Here is a 26,063-nt window from a genome sequence, read left to right on the forward strand (position 1 = left end):
CAGTCAGCGATACAAAATTCCTCGACTTCAGGAAAGCTGACTTTGACAAGCTCAGGAGGCTTGTCAGTGAGGCCCTAAGGGACCACGACCCAAAAGGGAGGAGAGTTCAGTAAGAGTGGTTACTCCTCAAGGGAGTGATCCTGGATCTACAAGCTAAGTCTATTCTGTCTCAGAGGAAAAGCAGCAGAAGAGCACAGCAGCCCCCCTGGCTCTGCAGGGAGTAGACCTCCTGCATCTAAAAAGAATGGTCTACAAAGGATGGAAGACTGGATCCACCTCCAAGGAGGAATATTCTGCACTGGTCCGGACCTGCAGGGAGCAAACCAGGAAAGCCAAGGCTGTGACGGAACTCCCATTAGCTACAAGTATCAAGAACAATAAAAAGTCCTTTTTTAGATATGTGGGGAGCCAGAGAAAAAGCAAAGGCAACACTAGACCCCTGCTAAACCAGATGGGACAACTGACAACTGATGCCCAGGAAAAAGCCAATTTACTAAATGGGTACTTTGCGTTGGTTTTTCACCAATCCCAAGGGAAGCCCCTGCCCATTACAGGACAGGAGGGCCCAGGTGAGAGAGATTCCTTACCCTGCATCAATGCTGACCTTGTGAACACCTTGAGAGGCTGGATACCTTCAAGTCAGCCGGCCCTGACAGTTTACACATCAGGGAGTTGGCAAGCATTATAGCTCAGCCCCTGGCACAGATCTTCGAGAACTCCTGGCACTCTGGTGAAATGCCCAAAGATTGAAAGAAGGCCAATGTGGTGCCTATTTTCAAGAAGGGAGGACAGTGGATCCAGCAAACTATCAGCCTGACATCTATCCCAGGGAAGGTCCTAAAAAAGATTATCAGAGAGACCATTCTTAACAGACTGGCTGATGGCAACATCCTGAGGGATAGCCAGCATAGGTTTGTGGCGGGTAGGACTTGCTTAACCAATCTAATTTCCTTTTACAACCAGGTGATCTATCACCTGGACAAAGGAGAGGAGATTGATGCCATATACCTTGACTTTAAAAAAGCTTTCGATCTGGTATCCCATGATCACCTCTTAGCAAAACTGGCCAACTGCGGCCTTGGGTTCACCACGATCCACTGGCTGGAGAACTGGCTGTGTGGTCAGACCCAGCGGGTGGTGGTTGATGGAAGTTAATTGTCATGGTGCGCTCTGACCAGTGGGGTCCCCTCAAGGCTCTGTCCTTGGGCCTATACTATTCAACATCTTCATTAATGATGTGGTCACTGGAGTCAGAAGCGGACTAGAATGACACCAAACTCTGGGGTAAAGCATCCACACCTGAGGACAGGAGGGTGATCCAGGCTGACCTCTACAGGCTCAGGAAATGGGTGGAGGAGAACCTGATGGTGTTTAACACTGACAAATGCAAGGTTCTCCACCTTGGGAAGAAAAACCTGCAGCATACTTATAGGCTCAACAGCACTACACTGGCTAGCACTACAGACAAAAGGGACTTGGGGGTCATGGTTGACCACAAGATGAACATGAGCCTTCAATATGATTCTGCTGCTAGTAAAGTGAGCAAAATGCTGGCTTGTACCCATAGATGCTTCTCAAGCAAATACCAGGACATCATTTTGCCACTGTACTTGGCCTTAGCGAGGCTGCAGCTGGAGTACTGTGCCCAGTTTTGGGCTCCACAAGTCAAAAAGGATGTGGAGAAGCTTGAGAGAGTGCAGAGGAGAGCCATGCGCATGATCAGAGGTCAGAAAAACAGACCTTATGATGAGAGGCTGAGAGCTATGGGACTCTTCAGCCTGGAAAAGCACAGGCTCAGGAGTGATCTGATGGCTACCTTTAAGTTTATAAGATCTAGGGGAACATTTGTTCACCAGAGCACCCCATGGGATGACATGGTCGAACAGTCATAAATTCCTCCAAGACCGTTTCAGGCTGGACATAAGGAATAACTTCCTTACTGTCCGAGCACCCAAGGTCTGGAATAGACTGCTGCTGGAAGTGGTTCAAGCACTGACTTTGAACACCTTCAAGAGAAATTTGGATGTTTATCTTGCTGGGATTCTATGACCCCTGCTGACTTCCTGGCCCTGGGGCAGGGGGCTGGACACGATGATCTTCCAAGGTCCCTTCCAGCTCTAATGTCTGTGAAGTCTATGAAATCTTCACCTCCCTCCTGCCTCCTCCTAATTGGTGGGGAAGGGAAATGCCCCACCAATTGGTCTGAGCTATCTGTCTCAAGTCAACCAACTGGGCTGCTGGTGAGCCCACCAGCCAGCCTGCCACACACATGTTGATAGCTGTGAGAATATAATAGCGTTCTGTGCCATTGACGTAGTTGATACTGAAAGGACTCATGGTATGGCACTGAAGTACATGGTATGCAATACATGGTATTTCACTAAACTCCCTAAGGGACTAGAAAGCCTCCTCATTTCTCTCACTGAATTAGCGTATGCTCTCAAAATGGTGATATCCTTGAAAGTTACTTTAACTTCTCTAAATATTCCAGGCCTCCTGGTTTCCGGCATCTGGCGTATTGCGATTAGCAGGGATATGGTTTGAGTGGCTGTGTCCAATTAATTAACTGTTTTGGCTACTATTTTCCCTTCTTTATTGGAGTGCATGAGTTCTCCCTGATCACCTCCAGGCAGAGGCATAGCGAGCTCTTTCAGCAACTGATGCAGAGATGGGGGGACAGCAACAGGAATTCTGCTGACTACTAGATAGCCGGGAGGAAGAAGGGAAAGGGAGAGGAGGGTGAATAAAGGGAATGGAGAGAAGAAGAGGTAACTCTCCTCAGGCAGCAGCTGCTTCTGCTGCTGCAGTTACTGTAACAGCACAGGCTCAGGCTGCTGCAGCTAACAAGGCCGGCAGTGATATAGGCTCCTGGTATACTGTTCGCTCTCTCTTCCCCCTGGCACAGACTGTGCCTTCCATAACAGTCTCCTGTGTAGAGGGGACCATACTGGCACCCCCCTCTAAGCTGGTGCTCAGGGTTGATGCCCTGCTCACTCCTTTGACTGGTGATGTCCATCATAACTCATTAGAGGCAGGTCCTGTCAGACCAACCTGGTGGCCTTCTATGACCAGGTCACAAAATCCTTAGACACAAGGGTAGCAGTGGATATAGTCTTCCTGGACTTTCTGAAGGCCTTCAACACTGTCTCTCACCCCATTCTCATTAAGAAACTGGGGGACTGTGGGGTCAACACCTACACAGTCAGATGGGTTGCTAACTGGCTGGAGGGATTTGCCCCCGAGCACTACCAGGAGCGACAAGAAATAGTGGTAAGAAGCTGATAGAGTGGTGGTGGATGGGTCATTTTTGACCTGGAGGGATTTGGGCAGTGGGGTTCTCTAGGGCTCAGTCCTCAGGCCCGCACTGTTCAATATCTTCATCAGCAACTTGGACAAGAGGGTAAAAAGCACCCTGTTTAAATTCACAGACGACACTAAGATGCAGAGGGAAGTGAGCACACTAGAAGGGAGGAATAGGCTGCAATCGGACCTAGACAGGTTACAGGGGTGGGTGGATGAGAGCAGGATGGGTTTCGACACTGACAAGTGCAAGGTGCTGCACCTGGGGGGAAGAATCAACAGTATACCTACAGGCTAGGGAACTCCCTTCTCATCAGTGCAGAGGCAGAAAAGGGTCTTGGAGTCATTATTGATGCCCAAACGAACATGGGCCAATAGTGTGGGGACATGGTCAGGAAGACCAACCTAACTTGGCATCAGATGCATCTCAAGCAGTTCCAAGGAGGTGATCCTCCCCCTCTATGCAGCACTGGTCAAGCCACAGCTGGAATACTGTGTCCAGTTCTGGGCGCCGCACTTCAGGAGAGATATTGACAGCATTGAGTGGGTCCGGTCCAAAGGAGGGCCACCCACATGATCAGGGGGCAGCAGGGCAGGCCCTACAAGGAGAGGCTACAGGACCTGAACCTGTTCAGCCTCCACAGGAGAAGGCTGAGGGTGGATCTAGTGGCCTGTTACAAACTAGTCAGAGGGGACCAGCAGACACTGGGGGAGTCCCTGTTCCCCTGAGCATTACGAGGAGTGACAAGAAATAATGGTCACAAGCTGGCAAAGGGTAGATTCAGACTAGATATCAGGAGGCGTTATTTCACTGTCAGGGCAGCTAGGAACTGGAACCAACTGTCAAGCGAAGTGGTGCTGGCTCCTACCTTGGGGGTCTTTAAAAGGAGGGTGGATGAACACCTTGCTCGGGTTGTTTGACCCCCGTACTCTTTCCTGCCATGGCAGGGGGTCGGACTTAATGATCTGCTCAGGTCCCTTCCGACCCTAGAAACTACGAAACTATAATCATCTTGACTATCTTCTCTTCATCAAGACCAGATAAGATTTTGTTCTCACACTTATGAAAAGTTTCCGTAAGAAGTAACACACCCCAGAAATCAATTTACCGACCAGAGAGAGAGTGACCCAACCACTGCCGGCCAGCCCTAGATCACAGCTTAGTACTAAGTACCTTTGGAAACTCTTTATGTTTTATTTCTACCTGGAAAAAGCCCCATGCTGAATACAGTTGAAAAAGAGAGGCCTGACACAAGAGAAAAGTATTTTTCCAGGAACTGCCATACAATAATGGTAACTGTGCTACTGTCCATGCTGTTTTTCATACCAGGAGGAAGGCAGAAGCAGATCTCCAGAGGCATGCCTTAGTACCAAGGACTTATCAGTCAATGCTGGTATCACTATTAAGATCTGAAGCATCAATTACATATATTGATATTGGTACAGTTGTCTCCCAAATTGTCTTCACTACCAGTCTTTAATGTTAAGGAGGGTTTTGAGGACTTGACTTTAGGTTTGGGTCACAGGAAGTTATGGCTTAAACCTGTGGGTTTAGAGCAGGGACAGGTAATTATTTCACCTGGAAGGCCATTTAAAGAGTTTTGGTGAGGTGTGAAGGGCAACAAAGGTAGCCCTACCCCTTGGTCATTATCTTGGGACCAGAAATCCTACCCCCTAACCCCTGAACTTTGCCACCAGAAGTCCCTCCCCTTGCCCAAGAAATACTTCTTTTGGGAAAGGGGTTCTCCATCTTGTTACTGGAAAAAAAAAACAACCAAATTATATACTGAAAAATCAAAGATCCACAATAACATATTTTAATTTTATTTAAAAATATATTTTTATGTGCGTTTGTGTCATGTATAAAGAGGTGACTGCATAGTAGCTCAAAATGAAGGCTTACTCTTGTATATTGTGGGAGGGGTATGGGGGGTGTGTGTGTAGATGTGGTATGCGGGGGAGGGCATGGGGCTATGTGTGGATGTATGTGTGTGGCAGGGTGTGTGCATGTAGCAGTGAGCGGGGCTCCCCCCAGAGGTATGCAGGTGTGTGGGGGGGGGTGCATTTGGGAAGGGGTGGGGGAGGCAATGTTTGTGGGGTATGTGAGGAGGGTGTGGTTGTGGGGTTTGTGTTGTATGGTGGGGCGTGCATGGAAGCTCCCCCCCACCGACACACTCACCCCTGAGCTGGTCAGTGCCAGCACGCCCTGTGGTGTCTCCCCACCACCAACAGCATGCAGCCCCAGCTCTGTCCCACTCTCGCTCCAGACTCACCCCAGTAGGAATGGACCAGCTGGAACCAACATGCACAGCCCTGACCCCACCTTGCTCTGAGCCTGCTTCATACCACTGGCATGTGCCATGACCTGATGCCCCTAGGCACACAGTTGAACTGCCTTTCTAGGCAGCCCAAGTAGCGATGGCTCTTGGCTGCTGCCATCACTGGCCCCAGACCCATAGTACTGGCACACACAGTCCTGACCCAGCCTGCCCCACCCCACGCCTGCTCTGAACTTGCCCACCCAAGCTGAGCAGTGGCATCGCCCAGGCAGAAACTGTTGTTCAGAGCAAGGGAAAAGTAGTCCCTCCCTCTTTACCTTCTGCTGGGCCCTTCCTGCTTCAACTGCCCAGAACCCACACTGAGCTTCAAAGTTTGGCACTTCTCAGCTTCCCAACTGAAACAGGTCAGACTCTCACCATGTCTCTTCAACAGATAGGAGAGAACTGAAAGAGACATATAGGCTCTCTCATGCCCTCACACAGGAGGGTGAGGTAGCACAGCTTGTACACAGGGTCTTGATGGATAAGGCTATAAAAATGCCATGCTCAAGGATGTTCATATGTGGCTATAGTAAAACTTACACTGATACATACTTAAATAATAATTACCATTTCATCTACATAAAGTGTTTATAGCTCAGGGCATGAATACATGGCACATATACACAAGTGTAACTGCTTCGTTTTCATGCAACTATAAAAGGCAGCGCCTGTAGGAGGTACAGCATTATACTTCTGTAACTCAAATTCAGTGTAGAATTATTCCAGGAAAAAACACGGTTAAAACTATACCAGTGTACATGTTATATCTCTACACCTTATCATGGGGGTAGTCATTTGTTCAAGGTAATAAACTATTCCTAGTTCTCCTGCCACCTATTAGTGAAGCACTGTAACTGCTATCTAATGTATGCAGATATACACCACGATAGATGCACATCTGTCCACTCAAGATCCTGGTATAATTTACTTCCTTGTACAAAACCAAGGAAAGTATAGTCATGTCATGTATCAATGCCTTTAGAAGTTTATTTGAATATTTTAATATTGGACTAGTTGAATAATTAAACTGTCAGATCACTATAGTGTAAATAGAGATTTCAAATTCTCACAGAACTACAAGTACACAGGAAAATAAGTTCTTGAACTGGCATTAAAGAAAAATGTAAATGCCACATATTAGTGTGGCAATTAAGGTGCTATAAAAACAAACAAACAAACAAACAACTTATGACTAATCCACAACAAATTGACAAATATTCAAGATCCCTGAATGTCTTTAGAAAGTATGTCCAGTATTCACAAACAAACTGGCTCTAAGTCACTAAAGGGGCTTCTTTCAATATAACGGAGACCTGCCACAAGTTCATCATGCAAAGAAACAGACATGCTATACCTTGACAAGTAACTTAATACAAGCCTAAAACAAAAAAAGCCCAGCACCATATCAGATGACAACAAAAAGACGCTACAGCAAAACTAAGATTCAGAAATATTCCAACACTTCTGTTCCTCCACAACTGGTGGCATTCAGTGAGCTACCAATAAATTTGGTAATAAACTGCCTAACTCAGTGATTCTGAACTAAGAAAAGGCAGTGGTGCCCTAGTCTGAGTCCTTTGCAACAAAGGAATTGCAAAAATTTCAAGTCAAGAAACAAGTGAAAGCTAAGAGTTGGCATTTTCCAAAAGGTGCCTTGAGTCTATAAAGGTTGAGAACCACTGCTTTAGAAAGTATTTTCAATTTTTACCGTCACTTCACTAATCAACTGTCAGCTATCGCACTGAACCTAAGAAAAAACTGAAGACATTTTATCCATGAAAGAGTCTAAAGCTTATTTTCAAAGTAAGTATTTTCATTAACACAGACTCATAGAGTTTATAAAATACTTTTGGACAGACAGCATAGGCATATTTAAAGTGATACTAATGCTTTAGGAAGAAGGGAGGGTAGATTTGCCGCTTAAGAGACTAACTATATCAAAGATATATAGTATAAGCTTTTATAAGCAGAAGGCTTGCTTTATCAGATGCTACAAATCAACTACAGGAGGTAGAATTGGTAAACAGAAAGCAGTGATTAAAATATAAAAGGTAGGAAGGGGTGGAAGGAAAAGGAGACAGGCAAAGTGGGCAAGAGAGAGATTAAACAAAGTAGTTAACCCATTGAGGGACAAAGGGTATATAAAAGCTAATCAAGGAAATGGGGAAAAAAATCTATAATCTCAGTTTAAACCACATTTAACACAATCCAGGCTGTGAAAGATTTCTTCTTCTGCTACTTCGTACTCGAGTCCATTTTCAAAGTTTTGTTGTCTAAGAATAGCCATGCTGAGGTCAGCGATGGAAAGTCCAGGGAGGTTAAAGTACTCTGCCACAGTGTTTCTGTTGCTGATGTCAGATTTGTATTCATTCTTACATGCAGGGGTCACCCCAGCTGGTCAATGTCAATGGGAATGGCAGAGGGGCACTGTAAGCAGGTGATGGTATATATGACATTGATAAAGGTGCAGGTAAATAAATCCAAGGGTTGCAACATATAGCACATGGCATATTCCAGTCTGGCTCTGATGCAGCATCCAACTGCCTGGCTCTGGCATGGGTAAAACCCCACTGGTGTTGGAATGCTACTGCCCAGCCCTTGTTGCTGGGTTGTTCTAACCTGTGGCTCAGAAAGGTTGCTGACTGAACCAAGACCTAATGTTAAAATATTACATTTTTTGCATTTCTTTCCAAGGCTTCAGGTGGAAGGAAGGAAGAGGTATATGGGATTGTTTGAGATTTATACGTATATAACTAAGAACTGTCAGTCCGACTAAATGGTATGCAATTCCAAACCTATAATTACTGTAATTGCAAGTCCCACTGATAAAAATATTAAGCCCTTTTAATATTGCAGTGCAAGTTTATTTAATTCTGTTAGGCTAGCTAAGCATAACAAAGAGCAAGTTAATTTAATGTCTCTCTAGCCCTATTTTCCTAATACACTGGTGCTCAACCTTCTGGCCCTGTGGGCCAGATGAGTATCATGGGGCCAGATCCCAAAGGTAGAGCCAGTCTGCAGACCACATCCAACGTGGGATCATTGTGTGGGTCAGTCCTCAGGTGCGACTTAGGGTGCCAGTCCACAATCACATGCACAGGGCCATGTCATCCAGCCTGTAGAGCTCTTCATGGGTCCAGAAACCTGGCAGTGGGGGAGCAGTGGCAGTACTAATTGCAATGGCTCTAGGAATGATTAATGCTACCACCACTTCCCCACTGCCAAATTTCCACATGCCTGATAATATGGCCCTGTGGGTCAAATTCAGACCCCAAGCTGGAGATTGAGTACCACCCTAATATATAACACGTAGTCAGTTTAATTTCTGAATATGGCCTTAGTATTTCTGTCTTGATCTTGAAACTGCTTTCCCAAAGTATTTTGCATTAAAAGTCTTCATTGGTTATATCCACTGTTAAGTGTCTTCTGCTTGCTGCTTTGGGTGGTTTTCCTCCAAAAACATCTCTCTCTTAGTGGCTGACTACAAGGCCACAGGGGTGGTTGCAGGTGTTCAGTATCTTGAACTTCAAAAGGTGAAAATTTGTGTCAGTGTAATTGCAGAGTTTGTAAGAGTCACTCACCCATCACAAAGACGGGCTTGTGCACATGCACATACATACTTTGTGGTTCACTCATCTTTTCTCCTGCAACTAATCTCCTTTTCACTCCACACCTCATTGAGTTGACTCTGTTTTGCATTGCTAACTACTAGTCTTAAGAAATCTCTGTGTTGTATGATTATTTGTGGCAAAATCCATTGGGACAGCTGCCAGATAAACTTAATTAATTAAATAGGGAGCTAGTTCAGAAGTCTGATTCACCATTGCATTCCTCCAGTTTCATACCGAGGTATAACCAGTGAAAATAAGCAGTTACACAGGCATTAAACTGATATATCACCACGCATAATTCCACACCTGGTCACATACTTTCACTTCATCCAGACTCCACAGTTATAAAGACATGCATGCGTGTTGTTACAGTAACTGCATACAGACAATATCTCATTTGCTAAGCAGCTACAGTCCAGGACTGGAAACTCTTTTGGCCATGAGAAGGTGCTGTCAGGAGGCTCTGAGCATGCATGTATCCCCCCCCAGACTCTGCAGTTACTAACCCAGAAGGCTGAGTAGGTTATGGGATCTGAGGGTAGGAGAAGGACTGAGTTGGGCTGAGAGGTCAAAAAGTATGAATGGGTCAAATAAATCCATGATTACCCCAACAGTTCCCACATATGAACAAATTCTATCTTCATTACCAGTGATTCAGGTTTTCTGTTCACCATGGAAAAATGTGGTAAAACCTGGATTTTCTCATTTTACACAGAAAGGAGAAAATCTGGGTTTTTAAAGGAGAAAAATGCAGGAAACTGGGTTTCTGCTTGCAAGCTGACAGAGTTCCAGCCTGGAAGGGGCTAGGAGGGTGCAGGGTGAGAGAAGGGTGAATGCAGCAGTACACATGCACATGGCCACCACACAGCCAGGAGATCACCTCCCACAGGTAAACCGGGGAGGGGAGGGAAGTGGAAATTGAGGTTCCCATAGTGATGGGAGGGAGGGAGTTCAGGGCTGGGGCTGCTGCAAAGCTGGGTAGGTGCAAGGGGCTTGGGGCGCAGGGCTGGAATGCATGGCTGCAAAGCCCATGCAGGGAGTAGGATGAACCCACAAGCATCTCATTTGAGAGGTTAGGGGGAGGCCAGCTCCACGCTGCTACATGCAGTGCTGGAGGGTGTGGGGACATGTGCCCCCCAGATTTGTGCACAGGGCGGAGGCAAACTGCACATTATGGCTTGAGCTCCCCACCTTGCTGCCCTCCCCTCAGAGTCTGCACAGCCCAACAGGGCAGAGTAGGGCAAGGAATCTCACTGCTACCGCTGCAAGCCCCTCATTGCCCTTGTGAAGTACCCCTGCCTGCCCGGAAGCAGCCCGAGTCGTGGTACAAAGCAGGCAGAGAGTACCTCACCGTAGTGGCACAGAGCTTCCAGCAGCAGCAACAAGCTTCCATGCCCAACCCAACCCTGCCCTGCCCTGCTGGTTCCCACCAGCTGAGCTGCAGAGGTCCCAAGGGGAGGGCAGCAAGGCGGGGACCCCGAGCCTGCAGTAGGCAGCCCATTCCCTTCTCCCAGAGCTTGGACCGTAGCCAGCATGTAGCAGGCTAGCTAATGCTGAGAGGTGTTTGTGACACAGGACAGTGTCTGCTTAGGGCTTTTTGGAGCTAATCAACAGCTTAGCTGGTAATGTCGCTCTGTTCCTCCCTTAGAAAAAGTTATTTAAGAAGAGCTTAAACTAATGGGAGAGGCTTTTGTTCTGAAAACACTGCATTACCATCTGCTTGCTACGCTGCTCAGGAAGGGGGGGAAACCTTTCCCTAATCAGAGCATCCTGCCAGGGCCTGGCCATGCCCCTCCCCAGCTCAGCACTACAGAAGGAAAGGGAGAGCTGCTCTGTCACCCCCCAGCTTCTAGCCCGAGCCACTGCAGGCATGTTCCTGCATTTCTTCAGTCCAGAGGTGTCTTTACTGTTACAAACTGATTCAGCTTAGCCAGGTTAGACTAACATGCAAAGACTGAATCAGTTCAGGCTTAGGCTTTTTAAATGCCTGTCCCTAGCCCAAGAGGCTTCAGCCAGGGGCACAGCTGTAGTGGTGCTGAAAACTGTTTACCTGCAAGGGCAGGACCAATCCGTGTTGAGAACAGATTCAAAGGCCATAATTGCTCCCTCTTATGAAATGATGTTGCATATGATCAGTCCTGTCTATATACAACTGTATTCGCAATGGATAAATATCTTAATGTAAATGCAAAGACAGAATGGGTATTACATTTCTAAAAAAAGTAGTGGAAGCCACATTGCTCAGATAGTTCAAAACCAGACAGGACACAGGGGGTGGAAAAAAAAGAAACATGGGCAACATTACTTCATTGGGATACGGTGGTAGGTTCTGACCAGTAGGCATTCAACCCAAGTTTTCTTCTTCTAGATGGCTTTTTCCTTTTACTCTGTTGATTTGAAAACAACTGTCACAAACAGCTCACTCTACTAAAGAAACAGCAAACCTGAGTGACCCAAGAGTACAAATGTACAAACTAAAAATGAAAAAAAAAAAAAAAAAAAAATGAGGAAATATTTTTAATCTCTCTTCATCAATAGAAATCTTAGGAGTTATTTTTACAACAACAGTTAAAATTGTTCAATTAAAAGTAAAATGCTGTACATAGACTTTTCTTTACAAGGAACTAAATGTTTTATCAAAGGTAAACCTCACAAATTAAAGTGTTCAGTAATTGTTCACAAACAACTGTATCAAAAACCAAGTTAATAAATCTATAATCACACTTCTGAAGATAAACTGTCTGATTTAAAGTAGGGTTAACAGTTTTATATAGTTAATAAGAAATACTTCTAATCAATGTTTCTGCCTGTTTTATAGGTCACAATAGTAAACACCAAACATTCTAATTTCAGATTCATATATTTTATATTCTGTATAAAAAGCGGAATTAAGAAAACTTGTAATAAATCTGCAGTAGGATTTTGAACCACTTATTCCAACAGTGAATTCAGCATATAAATCTCAGTCACACAGAAAAATATTAGGCAAAATAAAAAAAGTGTGCAGTTTTAAACTGATTAGAAGACTTATATGAAATTAAAAAATTAGGCACACATTACATCTTGGTACGTAAGCTATTTCTTAAAGACAACAATAAATACCATACTGTAATGTGAGAGTCATTTAAAAAAAAGTACCTTAAAACCAATACAAATATTCTTAAGCAATGCAACTCTACCATAGGCCTCTAACCTCTTGAACTGTAAAGATTCATAGCCTCAAACATTAAAACATTAAAAGTGGGAATAGCACTTCAAGGACTTTCCAGCCACCCAGTTACAACAAAAATAATTACTACTTTAAAAGCAATAAATCTTTTCTTGGGGCTGACATGTTGTTTACTTACAGACTTTCCATTTATCCCCTGAGGGTCTTCCATTGAAGGTATCTTCTTCCAAATTATATATGGGCTATTAGCTACAGTGCGCTTCAAACAGTCCTAACGCACTCACACCTGTGGAAAAAACAGTACCACACAGTTGTATTAATTTGTTGGGTGGAAATTGAGAGCTGATCTTTACATCTGCAGTTTTCCATTAACCAACATGTACACACAAGTCAGAATAATTCATCTTCAATGAATTAAATTAATCTTTAATATAAATATATAGTCTGGCTGTTTATGACAAATCTACAAGAGCCAAATGCAGGAAGCAATAGCTCTGTTGTGCTTGCTGTCAGCAGCTGGATAGAAAGGGAGCCAGAATTTTTTCTGCAGACATTATTTCTGTGCCAACGACAGAAGAATTTTTTTTGTTAAGTTCAGTTTCTATATGCTATCTATCAATGTCAATTGTACTATAATGCTAAGAGGAAATTATAACATAGAAATATGATTGCAGATTGAGCTGGGATAAAAAAAGAAAATCCACAAAGTTTTCAGAATGTTGCCCTCAAGCTAAGGATATTATTATATTAAATCTCTTAAGGAATATATTAAGTCACAGTCGTAGTGCCTATAAATTATAAATGTGGGATGTGTTCTCTCACCTTGAGAAACAAAGTTCTTTGATGTTACAAGTAGAGTTGCATTCAAAAAAGTTTCATTCCTTTCAAAGGGAACTTTTTTTCCAGAATAAAATGTTACGAGACACAAAATTTAAAATGAAGTGTTTATACCAGTCAAGCAAACATCACTCAAGCACCAGTTCTCCAGTAGTTCCAAGTCTCATTAGAAAATACATAATGAAAATAACTATTTTGAAAAATGTAAGATAAATGTAGCCTGCGCAACAGATACAAACTAAGGCAAGGAAATCACAGACAAAACCTTAATTCTATAACTTTGTATGTATGTAGCTATAGCAAAAATGGCAGTTACAGTAGTTACAAATGGCACTTTTATTTTTGTGATAAAATAAGGGAAAGGACATGCAACTACCGGCACATATGAGAAGTCCTAATTCAAGGAGACTACCTACAGGAATAAATCCAAATGGGTGCATATACATTTCCAGACTGGGATCTAAAGACAGTATGCTGCATTGCATGCGCACGAGAAACATACTACAGGCAACCCCCACTTAGGGCTCTTAATTGGTTCCTGAAAAACCAAATGTTCATAGTACTTGGGGTCAGAAGGGACCTAAACAGATCATAAGGTCTGAACCCCTGCCCCAGGCAAGAACGGGTGCTGGGATCATATCACCCCAGGCAAATATCTGTCCAGCCTCCTCTTAAAGACCCCCAAGGTAGGAGAGAGTACCAAATCTCATGTTAAGCGAAACGAGCGTTAAGTAAAACCAAAAGTATCCGATGGCCAAAAATGGCTACCACAATTGTTTCTAATGACCCAAGATGGTGACTGTGAGTGTTATAACAAAACTCATAGAGCACAAGTGAAATCAGGTATCAATTCGAAATGAGTGTTATAGTGAAGTAGTGCTAAGTGAAACAGTATTCAGTGGGGGTTGCCTGTACTGGGCTGTATTCAGCCCACAAATGCTACCACTTTTATGAGAGGCATAAAAAAGCAACACAAAAAAAGAGGTCCATTCCACACCTTGAGAAAAATGTTGATAGGCAACATGTTTCCTGGTATACCTCTCCCATCACTTCTGGTTTACAGCTGAGGTCTAATTTAATTTGGCTCCTGTTGAGAAAAAAAGAAAAATCTAAAACATCTCTCAGAGCAGGATTTGGCTCAAGGACTTTTTCTGACACTAGATTATCAATTAGAGAATAATTCCATACTGTAAAAAGTTCAAATTAAAGGAAGAAAAAAGTGTTTTTTAAAATTAAAAGGAAAAATGGTAGCAGTGGTACAAAACCTTTGTCTGATAAAGGCTCCCTTTACACATGCAGGTAAAGGCACGATGGGATCCAACACACAATCCATACAATCATATCTCCTGCCAAGCTACAGATACATGACAGGAGACAATGGTGGTACTGCACATTAGATCTCATCACGTCTTATGGCTAGTGCAAGGTACAACAGCAAGAAGCTCTTGTGTCTGGGAGACCTCCCAGTTGAAGGGGGTTTCACTCGCCCCTGAGCCTGGGAGATTGCAGCAGCCCCAATGCCCCTGGCCCAGGTGTTTTATGCACCCTCAAGCCTTGAGAATCACAGCAGCAGTGATCCCCAAGCCTCAGCTGACAGGGCTCCTATCTGCAGGGGGAGACCCTACCTACCACACATGCAAATTAAAGCTCAATAGCAACCAGCTATAAAGTTGGTACACATTTTCAAAGTCTAACTTTATAGCTGGTTGGAGCTATTTATTATGTGATAAGCACTTGGAACATGTACCTGTTCTTAAGACAACTGCATGATTAACTAGCTAATCGTGCAATACCTGTAACACGTAGAAGGGGCCAAATGAACATACGAAGCACAGCAGTTGTAAGCAATGAAAGCTGACTTCTACTGAAAAATTCAATAAATCTGAAAACCACACAAGCTAACATCTGCAATTTCAATGAAGGAGTAAAATAAGAGTCGTTTCTAATGAAATAATTCATGGTGAATTGGCAGATTTATGAATCAGGATATGCCCTTTACTAATGTGTAAGAAAACTTTACTGAGAGTGTTACTTTTCACTGTTAAAATGAATTCTTGCATGGCTATGCTACAACAGACAAACCTTAGTCCAGGGCTGTCCAACTGCTGGCAAGGAGCTATATGCAGCCTATAAGGGTTAATGTGCAGGTCCAAGGCTTCTACCCAGCTGCTGCCCACTTCATCTCTTGGCTGCTGCTGCAGCCATAGTTTCTAGGCTCTGCCTCCACCATCAGCTTTTGCTTCCTGCTCCTGCCCCAGGAAATGGGACACAGCACCCCATAGTGCCAAGGTAGTTTACAGCAGTACTTTTCAACTGGTGTGCAGGAGCACACTAGTGTGCTGTAAAGAGCTCCCTGATGTGCCACAAGAATTTTTGCAGAATGAGAAAAAAGTTCTCTAGCCGCCTAGCACTAAGAAACAAGCTGCATCAATGAGATATGCACAGAACACTTGCACACCTGTTGGCTGTGGAAGAGAGAGAGAAGACCAGCCAAGCAGAAGAAAATTAATCCACTGCACATGGACATTTGTCACAGCAATGAGCTACAATAAGCTCATAAGTATGAGGACAAGGAATGCCTTAACAGATATGACGTGGAAAATTTTATTGACGTAAGTGTGCCTTGGGCTGGAAAAGGTTGGAAAAGACTGGTCTACAGCATGGTGCTGCAGTGTGGAGGTACAGTGCCTGTTCATACAACTCATACAGCATGCAACACCTAGCCATTTAGAAACAGGACAACCCTGTTTCAGTCTATATAACACCTCATAGACTGCCTAATGACCTCACTCATAAGAGCTGTGCCTGATATTATCCCACACCTGGAGATGCTATATTATAAATTAGTAGCAGAAAAAAACTCAACACTGCAAGACAAACTTCAAACTGGTAGAGATGTATCAAAGGGGTTTGGAATAATGACAAGCCTGCCTCAGAAATGCAGAAGGCTTCCAGCAGTATAACTGAGCTAGCAGTAACATGAGAGTTTAGCTTTTAATATACTACAACTGATACATGTGTAATAATGTCATCTTAATTTTAAAAATTAAAAACTTTTAAACAAGAAAAATTGAGTTATCTTTATTATGATTGTCATTTTAGAGTGTTTTTAGCTGTGGGTAAATTTTACAAAAACGAATTAACTTCCTTTGTATTATCAATGTATAAAAATTACAACCAAGTTACTCAGGGTATCTATTACCCAGAAGTGATTATATGCAAAATAGGTCACCCAATAGGGGAGAAAATACCTCAAACTATTTAAAAAAAATTGAAGCAAGCTTATGAAAATACTCGCCCTTTATTCTTTGTTCCAAAATTATGTATATACATTTTCAGCTAAATATTATTAAATATATATATAGGTTTTTAGCAGCTAGAGAGACAGAAATGTAGTTTAGCATTATGGTAAGCACCATACATATATATCATACATCACACCCTGTACCCTAATGAGCTATTAATATTTTAAAGAGATCACAAACTGTGATGGGCGAACAAATATAAAAAGCATTTTATTCTGGATTTAATTCCTCTCTCTCTGCAACAATAATCAATAATGTCCAGTTCTCATTCTATGTACCTAAAATAGAAACAATTCATCTACTTTATCCTATGAAAGAAAAATTCAACAAAAGAATGCCAATAAAGCTGTGGACATGAATCAGTATCATCAGTAGACCAGTTGGTTTTGGTTACTGTGAAAAAGCTTTCCACCTCTCTGTTCACTACTGTATGTAGGCAAAATCCCATATATTACAATAAGCCCCAAATATATTCAACTTGCTGGAATAAAAAATGCCACACATGCTTTGCTCTCTATTGCTGTGGAAAGCTTAGCAAGGTTTCTTAGCCAACGCAATACGTGTTTTTACTTTATTCATCATTCTGGAGTTTCTAAGAGAAGATACCACAGACATAAAGTTTTATTTCATACTTTTAATAAGCGTAATTGTTTTGATTTTAAATAAAGGATTATTACAATGCCCAGGTAGCCCCCTTCGGCTGTTACATTTGGCAGGTTTCTTTTCTAACATTAGGAAAAGAATTATTACCAAATGCTAGAAAAGAAACCTGCCAAACCTAACAGCTGAAAACCAAAAGAGAAAGAAAGAAACCCTTTAAAAAGATGACATTTAGATGCAGGCCATTTGGCAGCTTTGAAAACTACACTGTTGGGATGGACATCCCCTCCATCCCAGCAAAAGGACTCTAAAGCTGCAGATTCAGCAACCACTTCCAGATGGCCCCAGAGCTCCCAATCTAATGGATTTGACAGACATCCAGATCTATGAGATGTAGCACATTTATAAATATAAATGTAATGAATATAAAATAATTCATGAATAATAAATATAAATTTCCTAAATCATCAAAAGCACAGCAGCAGGGATATGGACATGAATCTAAGCACAGATACTGGACCAGCAACAGATGTCCCAGGGCAAGCAAAGGTTGAAGGCGAAACTTTCTGCATTACAGTACATAGGAGTAGTTCTCTGCTCTTGTCTCTGAAAAAAACATTTCTGTTCACCTCAAAAGGCCCCCTTTTCCCATTCTAAAGCCAGGGAATGCACTGACCAGAGTTCTGAGAGATGACAGCCATACATTTATTTGTTTGTGCTGTTTAACTTCCTTCGTGAAATACAGAGATGAGCTCTTACAGTCCTGAGCAGCCATGTGTGGAATAAGGGCAGTATATGGGTACTTAGACACTACTGGATATCGAAGTCATCGCCAACACAACAACATCCTTTTCAAATCATGAATTTGAATAAATATTCAGATTAGTATCATCTGTATGATCAGCTTTAAAACAGGAAGAGAATAATCACTAAAAATGAAAATACTTTTGGATGAGCCCAGAAGGGGCTTATTTGTTTTCCTCTTATTATTTTCAAATCTAGACCTTGTTGAAGAATAAAGATTTTGGTAAAGAAAAGTGAAGTCTGATCTAATTCAAGCAAAGTTCACAGAAGTCTTTTCGTTACTTGGGTGGGTGTTGGACCAAATCAATAGTCAGGAGAGATGCTCACAGTACTGGAAACAAAAGAAAAGTACACAAAAAATAATGCACAGGCAAATGACACCTGTGACAGTTTGAGAAATCTGTTTATTTTAAACTTACAATTTTGATTTTTTTTAAATGAACTTTCTGCATTATTTAATGCCCCAGTATTCAGTGATTCAGCTATGTGCTAACAGGGCTTGCTATTGTATATCTCCCAGACCAAGACTAAAGAAGTACAACAGCAACAATTAGGAGATGTTAACCTGAATGAACTTCCATTTGAATGCAAGTTGCCTAAAACAAAGAGATGGAGGCAACCTAGGGGAAACTGGCTTGTGGGCTAGTGGGGTCAAACCAATGAAAAATCCCCAGCAAAAAAAAGGGAAGATAAGATGTGTTAGGATCTGCTATTAAAAAAGGATGTCTTTAAGAATAAGACCTGAACAGGCCAAAGGGCCCTTATTGTACAAGTCACAGGAAAGTTGGTGTCAAGGAACAAAAAAAAAATGAGGCTGAGGAAAGGGGTAGTGGAAATGGGACCTGGATCCCCTGAATGTACTGACCCAAATTCAACAAAACAATCAAGAGTGGGCAGGACTCAAGGATACAGAACTACATAATATATTTTATTGTTTTGTCATGACCTCTGTAACTTTTAATATTCATCCACAGCTAAACCATGACTGGTTTCCTCTGCCAAGACCATGCAGTATTTGCTTCAACTACCACATCTTTCAAGGACTTAAGCTTCAGTCACAGATTAGTCACAACCATACTGCTCTGTTGAGGGTGTGTTCAAGTGACTTAGAAGGTCCAGAGCTGCCAGCACTGTTCACAGAAGCCTAGAACATCTGTGCCTGAAAAGTAAGCGTGAGGCGCCAAAGCAGGAGAGTATGGCTGGAGCTCACAAGACCCAGAGGAACTGCAAAGGACACAGGGCCAGCATGTAGGGCCAAATAGAGCTGCATAGTAAGCATCCAGGAGAGGGAGCTCAGCCAGAACTGTGAAAATATCATAAGACACTGTCTGCAAAATCTGCTTGTTATAAAAATATTCAAACAATTATTAGATTAAATTTTCATCCCACATATTACAAACAATGAAGGAATAACAAATCTGATGAAAGGAATGCATTTTTCATTTCTGGAAAAGGTCTATGTCACATGGCTGGCAATTCAAGAAACATATGAAGGACACTGTTTTCTACATTGTCTTTATTTCCCAAGTAATATCATAGGGGGCTTTCAGACAATAAATTTCCCTGTTAAAAACAAACAAACACAAAAGGAAAAGACACACCAGACATTTCCTTAAAACTGGTTATTTGACTATATAATTTAACACTTGACACTTTAAGAAGAGAATCAATGAGCAAAAGACATTTTTGTAAAATGCCTTGTGGGTGACCAGGGGTTCATCGATTCAAGTTATACCAGTCCTGTCCTTGAGGCTCTCCATTAGCCTCCCCTCGCAGGGAGCTGCATTAGCACTTGCCCCGCACTTGGCTGCTCCAGCTAAGCACCCAGCTGCCCCTGTCTCTGGGGTCTTACAAAGCAAGGTACCTGCAAGTGACAATGACAAGAGAGGGGGCAGGAGTAGTGCTCAGCCAGGCCCAGCAGCCCAGCTGTGCTCCCTGGGGCTGCACCCACCCGTGAGAGGCATAGGGGTCCATAGTTGGGTATGTGGGAACCCCATGCCCTCACAAGCAGGCACAGCTCTAGGGAACATGACCAGACTGCAGGAGATGTAAGGCTAGCAGCAGGGGCAACCCTGCTCTCCCATCTGTAGCTGACAATGACCCAGGTAGGACAGGGTGGGGTGCTCAGTCATGCCCAGCAGCCAACCATGGGTGGCCCAGCTACACTCAGTGGTCTCAGGAAACCAGGGGAGCTTCCTGCCGGTGTTCAGGACCATCCCCAACCAACTGGCCTCAGCCAGTGCGGGCAACCTGTATCCCCCCCCTACCAAAGGGTGAACGCCTGTTCTGTTTGCTCCCAAACTAACCTACATCGCATACAGAAACCCACCTAAGTTCGATCGATTCTGCATTGGGCTTTTTTTATGTCTGTACTTAGTCCAGGTCCAGGGGTGGCAGACAGAAGTGTAGTTCATGAGATCTAGGGAAGGTTCTTGAAAATAAGGGGGTGGATACTTAACTGTGTGTTTCAAAGTGAGCATGAACAGGTGGGCATTAGGTCTCCAAGATAAATTTTGCCCCATCTGTGGTTCAGACATCAAATGCAATGCACATATCAAAATGTAAAATCAGCAGCTGACAGCATCCTGCTAGTATGATGAGCTGAATGGGGCCAGTGTCCTATCACCCCAGTCCTTAACATAGCAATGGAAAAAGACCCAAGCAGATTTGGTCATCTTTCTGCACACAATATACTGTTCTGCTTTTCTTTACGTCTCCAAATATTGCATAGAACTGCAAACTATAGCTCTTCCTAGGGCATAAAACTCAAAAACACATCAAATATGGACTCTCTCTTTAATCTAGTTACCAGAAATTCAACAGAATTCCTTAAACAAAAGAAACAAAGTAAGCAGCTTGATACTTTGGAGATGGCACAAGGTAAGACCGACTAGAATATGCACACTGCATGTGTTTGTGCATTAATTTCATCAAAGAAAATGAAATATTATGCATGTCTAAATTTAAAAAAAAAATTGCAAAATCAGATTTCTTAAATCTTAGCAAAAAATTAGGTTTCTCCATAAAGATTATACAGATGTTCTGACATTATATAGATATCTGACATGGTAATTAACAGTGTTGAAATGATAGAAGCACCATCGGTAGATGCATCAGCTGTTTAATACAGCAAAATTACCAAAAGATTTAGGACACGAGTGAAGAGTATCTTTCATATGAAAGCGCAGAGGGAATTTAGTTAAAATGATTTATCAGAGAACTTTAGCAAGAAATTAGGATTAAGATACACTATTGTTAGAGGGGATCTTTAGGGCAACAAACAGTTAGAATTATATTTAATCTATTTGTAGTTGTTCTGTTTAGTTAAGTTTTGAGAAGTAAAAAAAGAGATGGTTTTAAAATATAACATCCAACTCACTATTTTTAAGGGTTTTTTTGAAAGGTAGCTCTAAATTGTGAATATTAAAAATTGTTCTCAAATTTCAGTATCAGAAGTATTTGGAGGGATTGTTATTCCCACCTTCCCCACCCCCTTTCATTTGTTTGTTTTTTTCTTTAACTGGTCAAACAATTGATTACAAAGCAAATTTAGACTTTGCATTGGTTTAAGAAAATGCGTAAGCAAAATTAATAAACATTATAAAATGTATAAATGAAAAATGTGAAGATATGAAATATGAAATGCAGCCAGAACACTTAATCCAAGGAATGAAAGTTTAAATTATCTGAGAGGCGACGCTCCGAGTCTACACTTAAATATTGACTTGGCAAACTGCTTTCTGGGAGTGGATGAAAGCAATTTCTCCATGATGTTTCTAAAGACAAGTAATTATGCATATGCTTTAGAATTCATGTTTTGCATTTGTTATAAATGGATTTTTAAAGGCAGCATACCACTTGATTTCACATGGCCAGTGTGTGTATAGAAAGCTGTGAAACATTTTCAGATACTAATTAATATTAATGTCTAGTAGTAAGATATTTATAAACAAACAAAATATGCTGTTTTTAAACTATCCAATACAGTAAAGTTTTGCGAATATTCAGGTATTTGAAATGAATACAGTAGCCACATTTAACACTATTGTAGCTACATAGGATGAATAAAATTTGATGAGTTTCCTAATTTAAATGTATATTTTAATTGAATTAAGATTTTGATTTAAAAGTAATACACTTCAATTTGAAGGTTTGTTTTTGAAAATAAAATATAAGGTTAGGACAACCTGTATGAAGACCTGCATTTACTCTACTATATTTAATATAACTTGTACTTATTTAAATTATTTTATGAGCTTAAACGTGACTGCTTTTCAGTATGCAGAATCTTTAACTTTAGAGTTCAACTCATCTAGCTATGTCATGTACATCATTAAAAATCTTACTTTCAGTTTTTACAATAAAATATGGAATGCTAGTATTTACATTTTTCAAACCATTAGTACTTTCAGTTTCTGTTGTGAAGACAAGTGTTTGCCATATTTACTTTTGGTTTCAGTTTAACTAGCAGGTGCACAGAAAGTATTTTCATCATTTGAACCAGTTCGTTCAAAATTGAGGGAAAAAAAACTGGGACTAGAAAAAGCTGGGAATCTTTTCTTCTACTAATCTACAGCTAAACACCAGGTAAAAGAGACTAAGAGCTACTAACCTGAAAAATCTGAATGACCGGGGGCTAGATTTGCAAAAGGACTTAGGCACATAAATGTGCTGAAGGTTGCTTAGTAGCATCTAACATGGTTTCCATGAGCCAGGCACTTTTGAAAATCCCACTATACAACAATTGCATCCTTACAAGTTTAAATCTCTTTGCAAATCTGGCTCCTGGTGAGCAAGAAACAATCCATCCACTCTCTAACAATAGTGAGTTAAAATCCAAAATATGTTTTAATAAACTTAATTATGCACCCCAATCATTCAATATCCATTCAGCTAAAACCTATTTTGGGGCATGTTAATTGTATTCTAATTTTCATCTAAAATACCATCTAGGAAACAAGAAAATTGTCACTTACTGTTTTCTAACACAATAAAACATTTAAAGTAAAGAATCTGGGAGGAAAGAGAAAGCAATGTATGCTTAGTTACATAAATGCTTAAACAAAAATATATAGTATTTCTTCCTGTTTGCAAAAGTGTTAGTAAAGAGGTTGTATTTAGTTGCATATGTATTTTAATCTTTTTCACTAAAAGTTTTGCAAGACAAGATTAAAATCAATTATCTAAATTGTTTCCTTCATGTCAATTTAAATCAATCTACCCAGAAGCTGCACTAATGCTTTCTACAGCTTTACTTATCTTTACCCTACAACTTCACTTATCTTTAGTCTCTTTCAAATGTTAAATACTTTCACCAATATTGCTCAAGGTAAGACTATATTTATGGGTTGCACTAATATGATGCAAGAAAAATACAGCTGTATAAAGCATAAAAAGCAAAATAATGTAATGTGTGGGTTCATTCTGTCTGCACATAATGTATGCATTTGCTTTGCATAAACCAATACATATATTCATATGTGTACACACACACAAACAACAATGCAACACTTCCATGATATTTATACACATACCTTTATATACCAATATATAAATTCTGCTAAATTTAATTTACCAACACAAGTTTAAGAAACTATTTATTCCCATAGGCCTGCTGCACAGAACATAGAGACAAAGATACATGGGAAGTCACTGCTTCCATACAAACCAAGCTGCCTGAAGTGATAGTAGCTGTAACTTGCTATAGAAACAGCTGCAAGAGAAAGACATAAACCAGCTCAGAGCCAGGGAAGCCTTTTAAGGCAAGTGAAGGGCACAGCTGCAGCCCCCCTGATTTTGGGGATTTTACACACAGTTAATCTCACTTCTCATTTACAAAAAATAAAGTTACTTTCCAGGTCACCTCATTATGCAGATTGCTTCAAAAATGTAAACCAACCTCTAGGGTTGCAGTTGTGTCTTGGTGATTTTTCTTTAAAAAACAAAACAAAACTAGGGGTTACTTACAGTGCCCCATACCACCTCCAACAACTGACTTTGGGAGCTTCTAACAGCAACAAATACAAGTTAATCAATTGTGGTCAGGCCCACTCAAGGTAATCATTATTACTGAGCCATTTCCTTGCTATGCCATTCCTTCTGTCCTTGCTGTTTCTTACAGCTAATACCCTTAGGATTGTTGCAAGTTTTCTCTCTGCTGAGCAGCTGCTGTTTATAAACAGCAGCTTCAGAGCGTATGACTGTGTGGGGTAAGGACATAAGGGAGATCTAGGAACTTCCAGGCTGAAATCTTGGCCCAAGTGAAGTCAATAGCAGTACTACGAGTAGTATAATTCTAGCTTTGTCACTACTTGCCTCTGTGGCCTTGGTCAAATCACTTTAAAATGTCTCCCTTTCTTTCCTTATGAAATGGAAATCACTCTCCTTAACTCAAGGAGTTAGATGATGAACCTAAGATTCCCATTTGCAAAATGCCATCTAAAATGCTAAGTGTTACTGCAGAAAACCAAGTGAAAAGAGCTGCTGTTGTACAAAAAGAAGATAAACTACATAAAATGACATTAAAAGCAGAGAGACATTTGAGAAATCCTAATCGTATGAAGACTGAAAGATTAGGTTAGACATGAAAGCACAGAAAGAGGAAAAAGAAATGAAGGAAGGAAATTTGCAAGGAAAAACACAAACCTCTTAGGTAAATTTAATTTAATGTCTTCATTTTACATCACTGGCAGATGGCCTATGGGACATGATGGCTATTTTGAACACCAATATTTCTGGACTCTATATTTAAGTAATTGGATAACAGTACAGGAGAAAGCAACCTACAATTCACCTGAAAGCACAGGATTCAAGGGAGGAACACTTTTAGACACTTATATGGAAAACTGTTCAACAGTCCTTTAAACATTGTTTTAATTTTTCTACAGTTTTCTGATTGCTTCCCCTTTATCTAGAAAACCTCAGTTAAAATAATAGTCTCTCTTTCCTCATCAGCCTCATGCCTCCACTCCCCCTGTGAGAGATGCTGCTGCTGGGCAGGGGGAGGAGGTGTTGGCAAAAGGTTGCAGGGGTCAAGGTTGCAGCTACCAGTGTAGGGATCCTCTTGCATCTCTTATTGAAACCACTGCTAATCACCTCCATTGCCAAGTACCACCAAATCCTGTTCCTAGTGGCAATCAGCAACTCTAATTTAGTGGCAAGAAAGGCAGTGGCTTCAGTAGGAAGACTTCATTAACCTGCTGGCAGTGGTGTCTCCAATGGGGGAAGGAGGGCCAAGACTGACCAAGAGACTCTGACTACTGGGGGACAAACATTACAAACCCACAGCTGCCCCACTGGCTGTGGGGAGCTCTGCTATGAATCAGACTTGTGTAGACCATAGTTCACAGCCTCCTGGGATAATGGAGGAGTGATAAAATCATTAAGGGCAGGAGTTAGTCAAGTTTGGAGGGAACTTGAAAATTGTTTAAGAGAACTGTAAGGCAATACTGCAAGAAAGAATGCCAATTACCTTGAGTTAGCTATACTGTTTGTAAAGGCTAAGCTACAGACTTCTAAAAGGTTTGTTTCAGGTGACAAAACAGCAATTTCCCCTCCACTAAATCTCAAAGGTCTGGGGTATGTCCAGAATAGCGTTAAGAAGTGGGTTACTTGCTTCACATTAACTGGCATTTAACTCAAGGTAAAAGCTCTCTAGGAGATGTAACCATCTACTGCCCCATCCTCTCTCAACAGCGCTTGATCCTTGACATATTCTCTGCCTACAGTTATACAAGCATGACCCATATTCAGTGTAGTCATAGGCAACATTGAAAAAACAGCATTAATCTGTGGGCCGCTTCGCAAGGACTTTCCATAAATTGTATTCTCTATTTAGAGGCAAGGGAATTAGATTTCTCATAGCTTTGGGTGGCTGAATCCCCCCTTTTACTTATACCTGCATCCCCATTAAAGCAATGGGCATCGATACCATGAGAGTGTTGCACTGTTACTAGTACACAGCACAGCACAGCTCCTAAATGCAAGATTATATTTATGTACATGTAACCATTCAAAAGATTTTCTGTCTATCTTTTCAGAAAGCTAATATAAATTGTTCTTCCTTATGCTATGAAACAGAAGTGAATACATTTCTTAAAGCACAATTAAAAAAAAA

General features: G+C 41.6%; 1 protein-coding gene across 7 annotated transcripts in view; it reads right to left on the minus strand.

Annotated features, from left to right (window-relative positions):
• Window positions 1–26,063, minus strand: part of EYA1 (EYA transcriptional coactivator and phosphatase 1) — a 263,444-nt gene that overhangs the window by 236,360 nt on the left and 1,021 nt on the right. For 6 of the 7 annotated variants that reach the window (XM_019549158.1, XM_019549153.1, XM_019549146.1 and 3 more), the window contains exons 2-3: window positions 14,236–14,325; window positions 12,580–12,687 (exon numbers count right to left, since the gene is read on the minus strand). In XM_019549158.1, coding sequence (XP_019404703.1) covers window positions 12,580–12,612 — 33 coding nt within the window. In that variant the 5' untranslated portion in view covers window positions 12,613–12,687; window positions 14,236–14,325. The remainder of the gene's footprint in view (window positions 1–12,579; window positions 12,688–14,235; window positions 14,326–26,063) is intronic. The other variant, XM_019549120.1, reaches the window with a different exon arrangement.

The sequence above is a fragment of the Crocodylus porosus genome, unplaced genomic scaffold (genome assembly GCF_001723895.1).
Source record: "Crocodylus porosus isolate Cpor-Errol unplaced genomic scaffold, CroPor_comp1, whole genome shotgun sequence".
Lineage (NCBI taxonomy): Eukaryota > Metazoa > Chordata > Crocodylia > Crocodylidae > Crocodylus > Crocodylus porosus.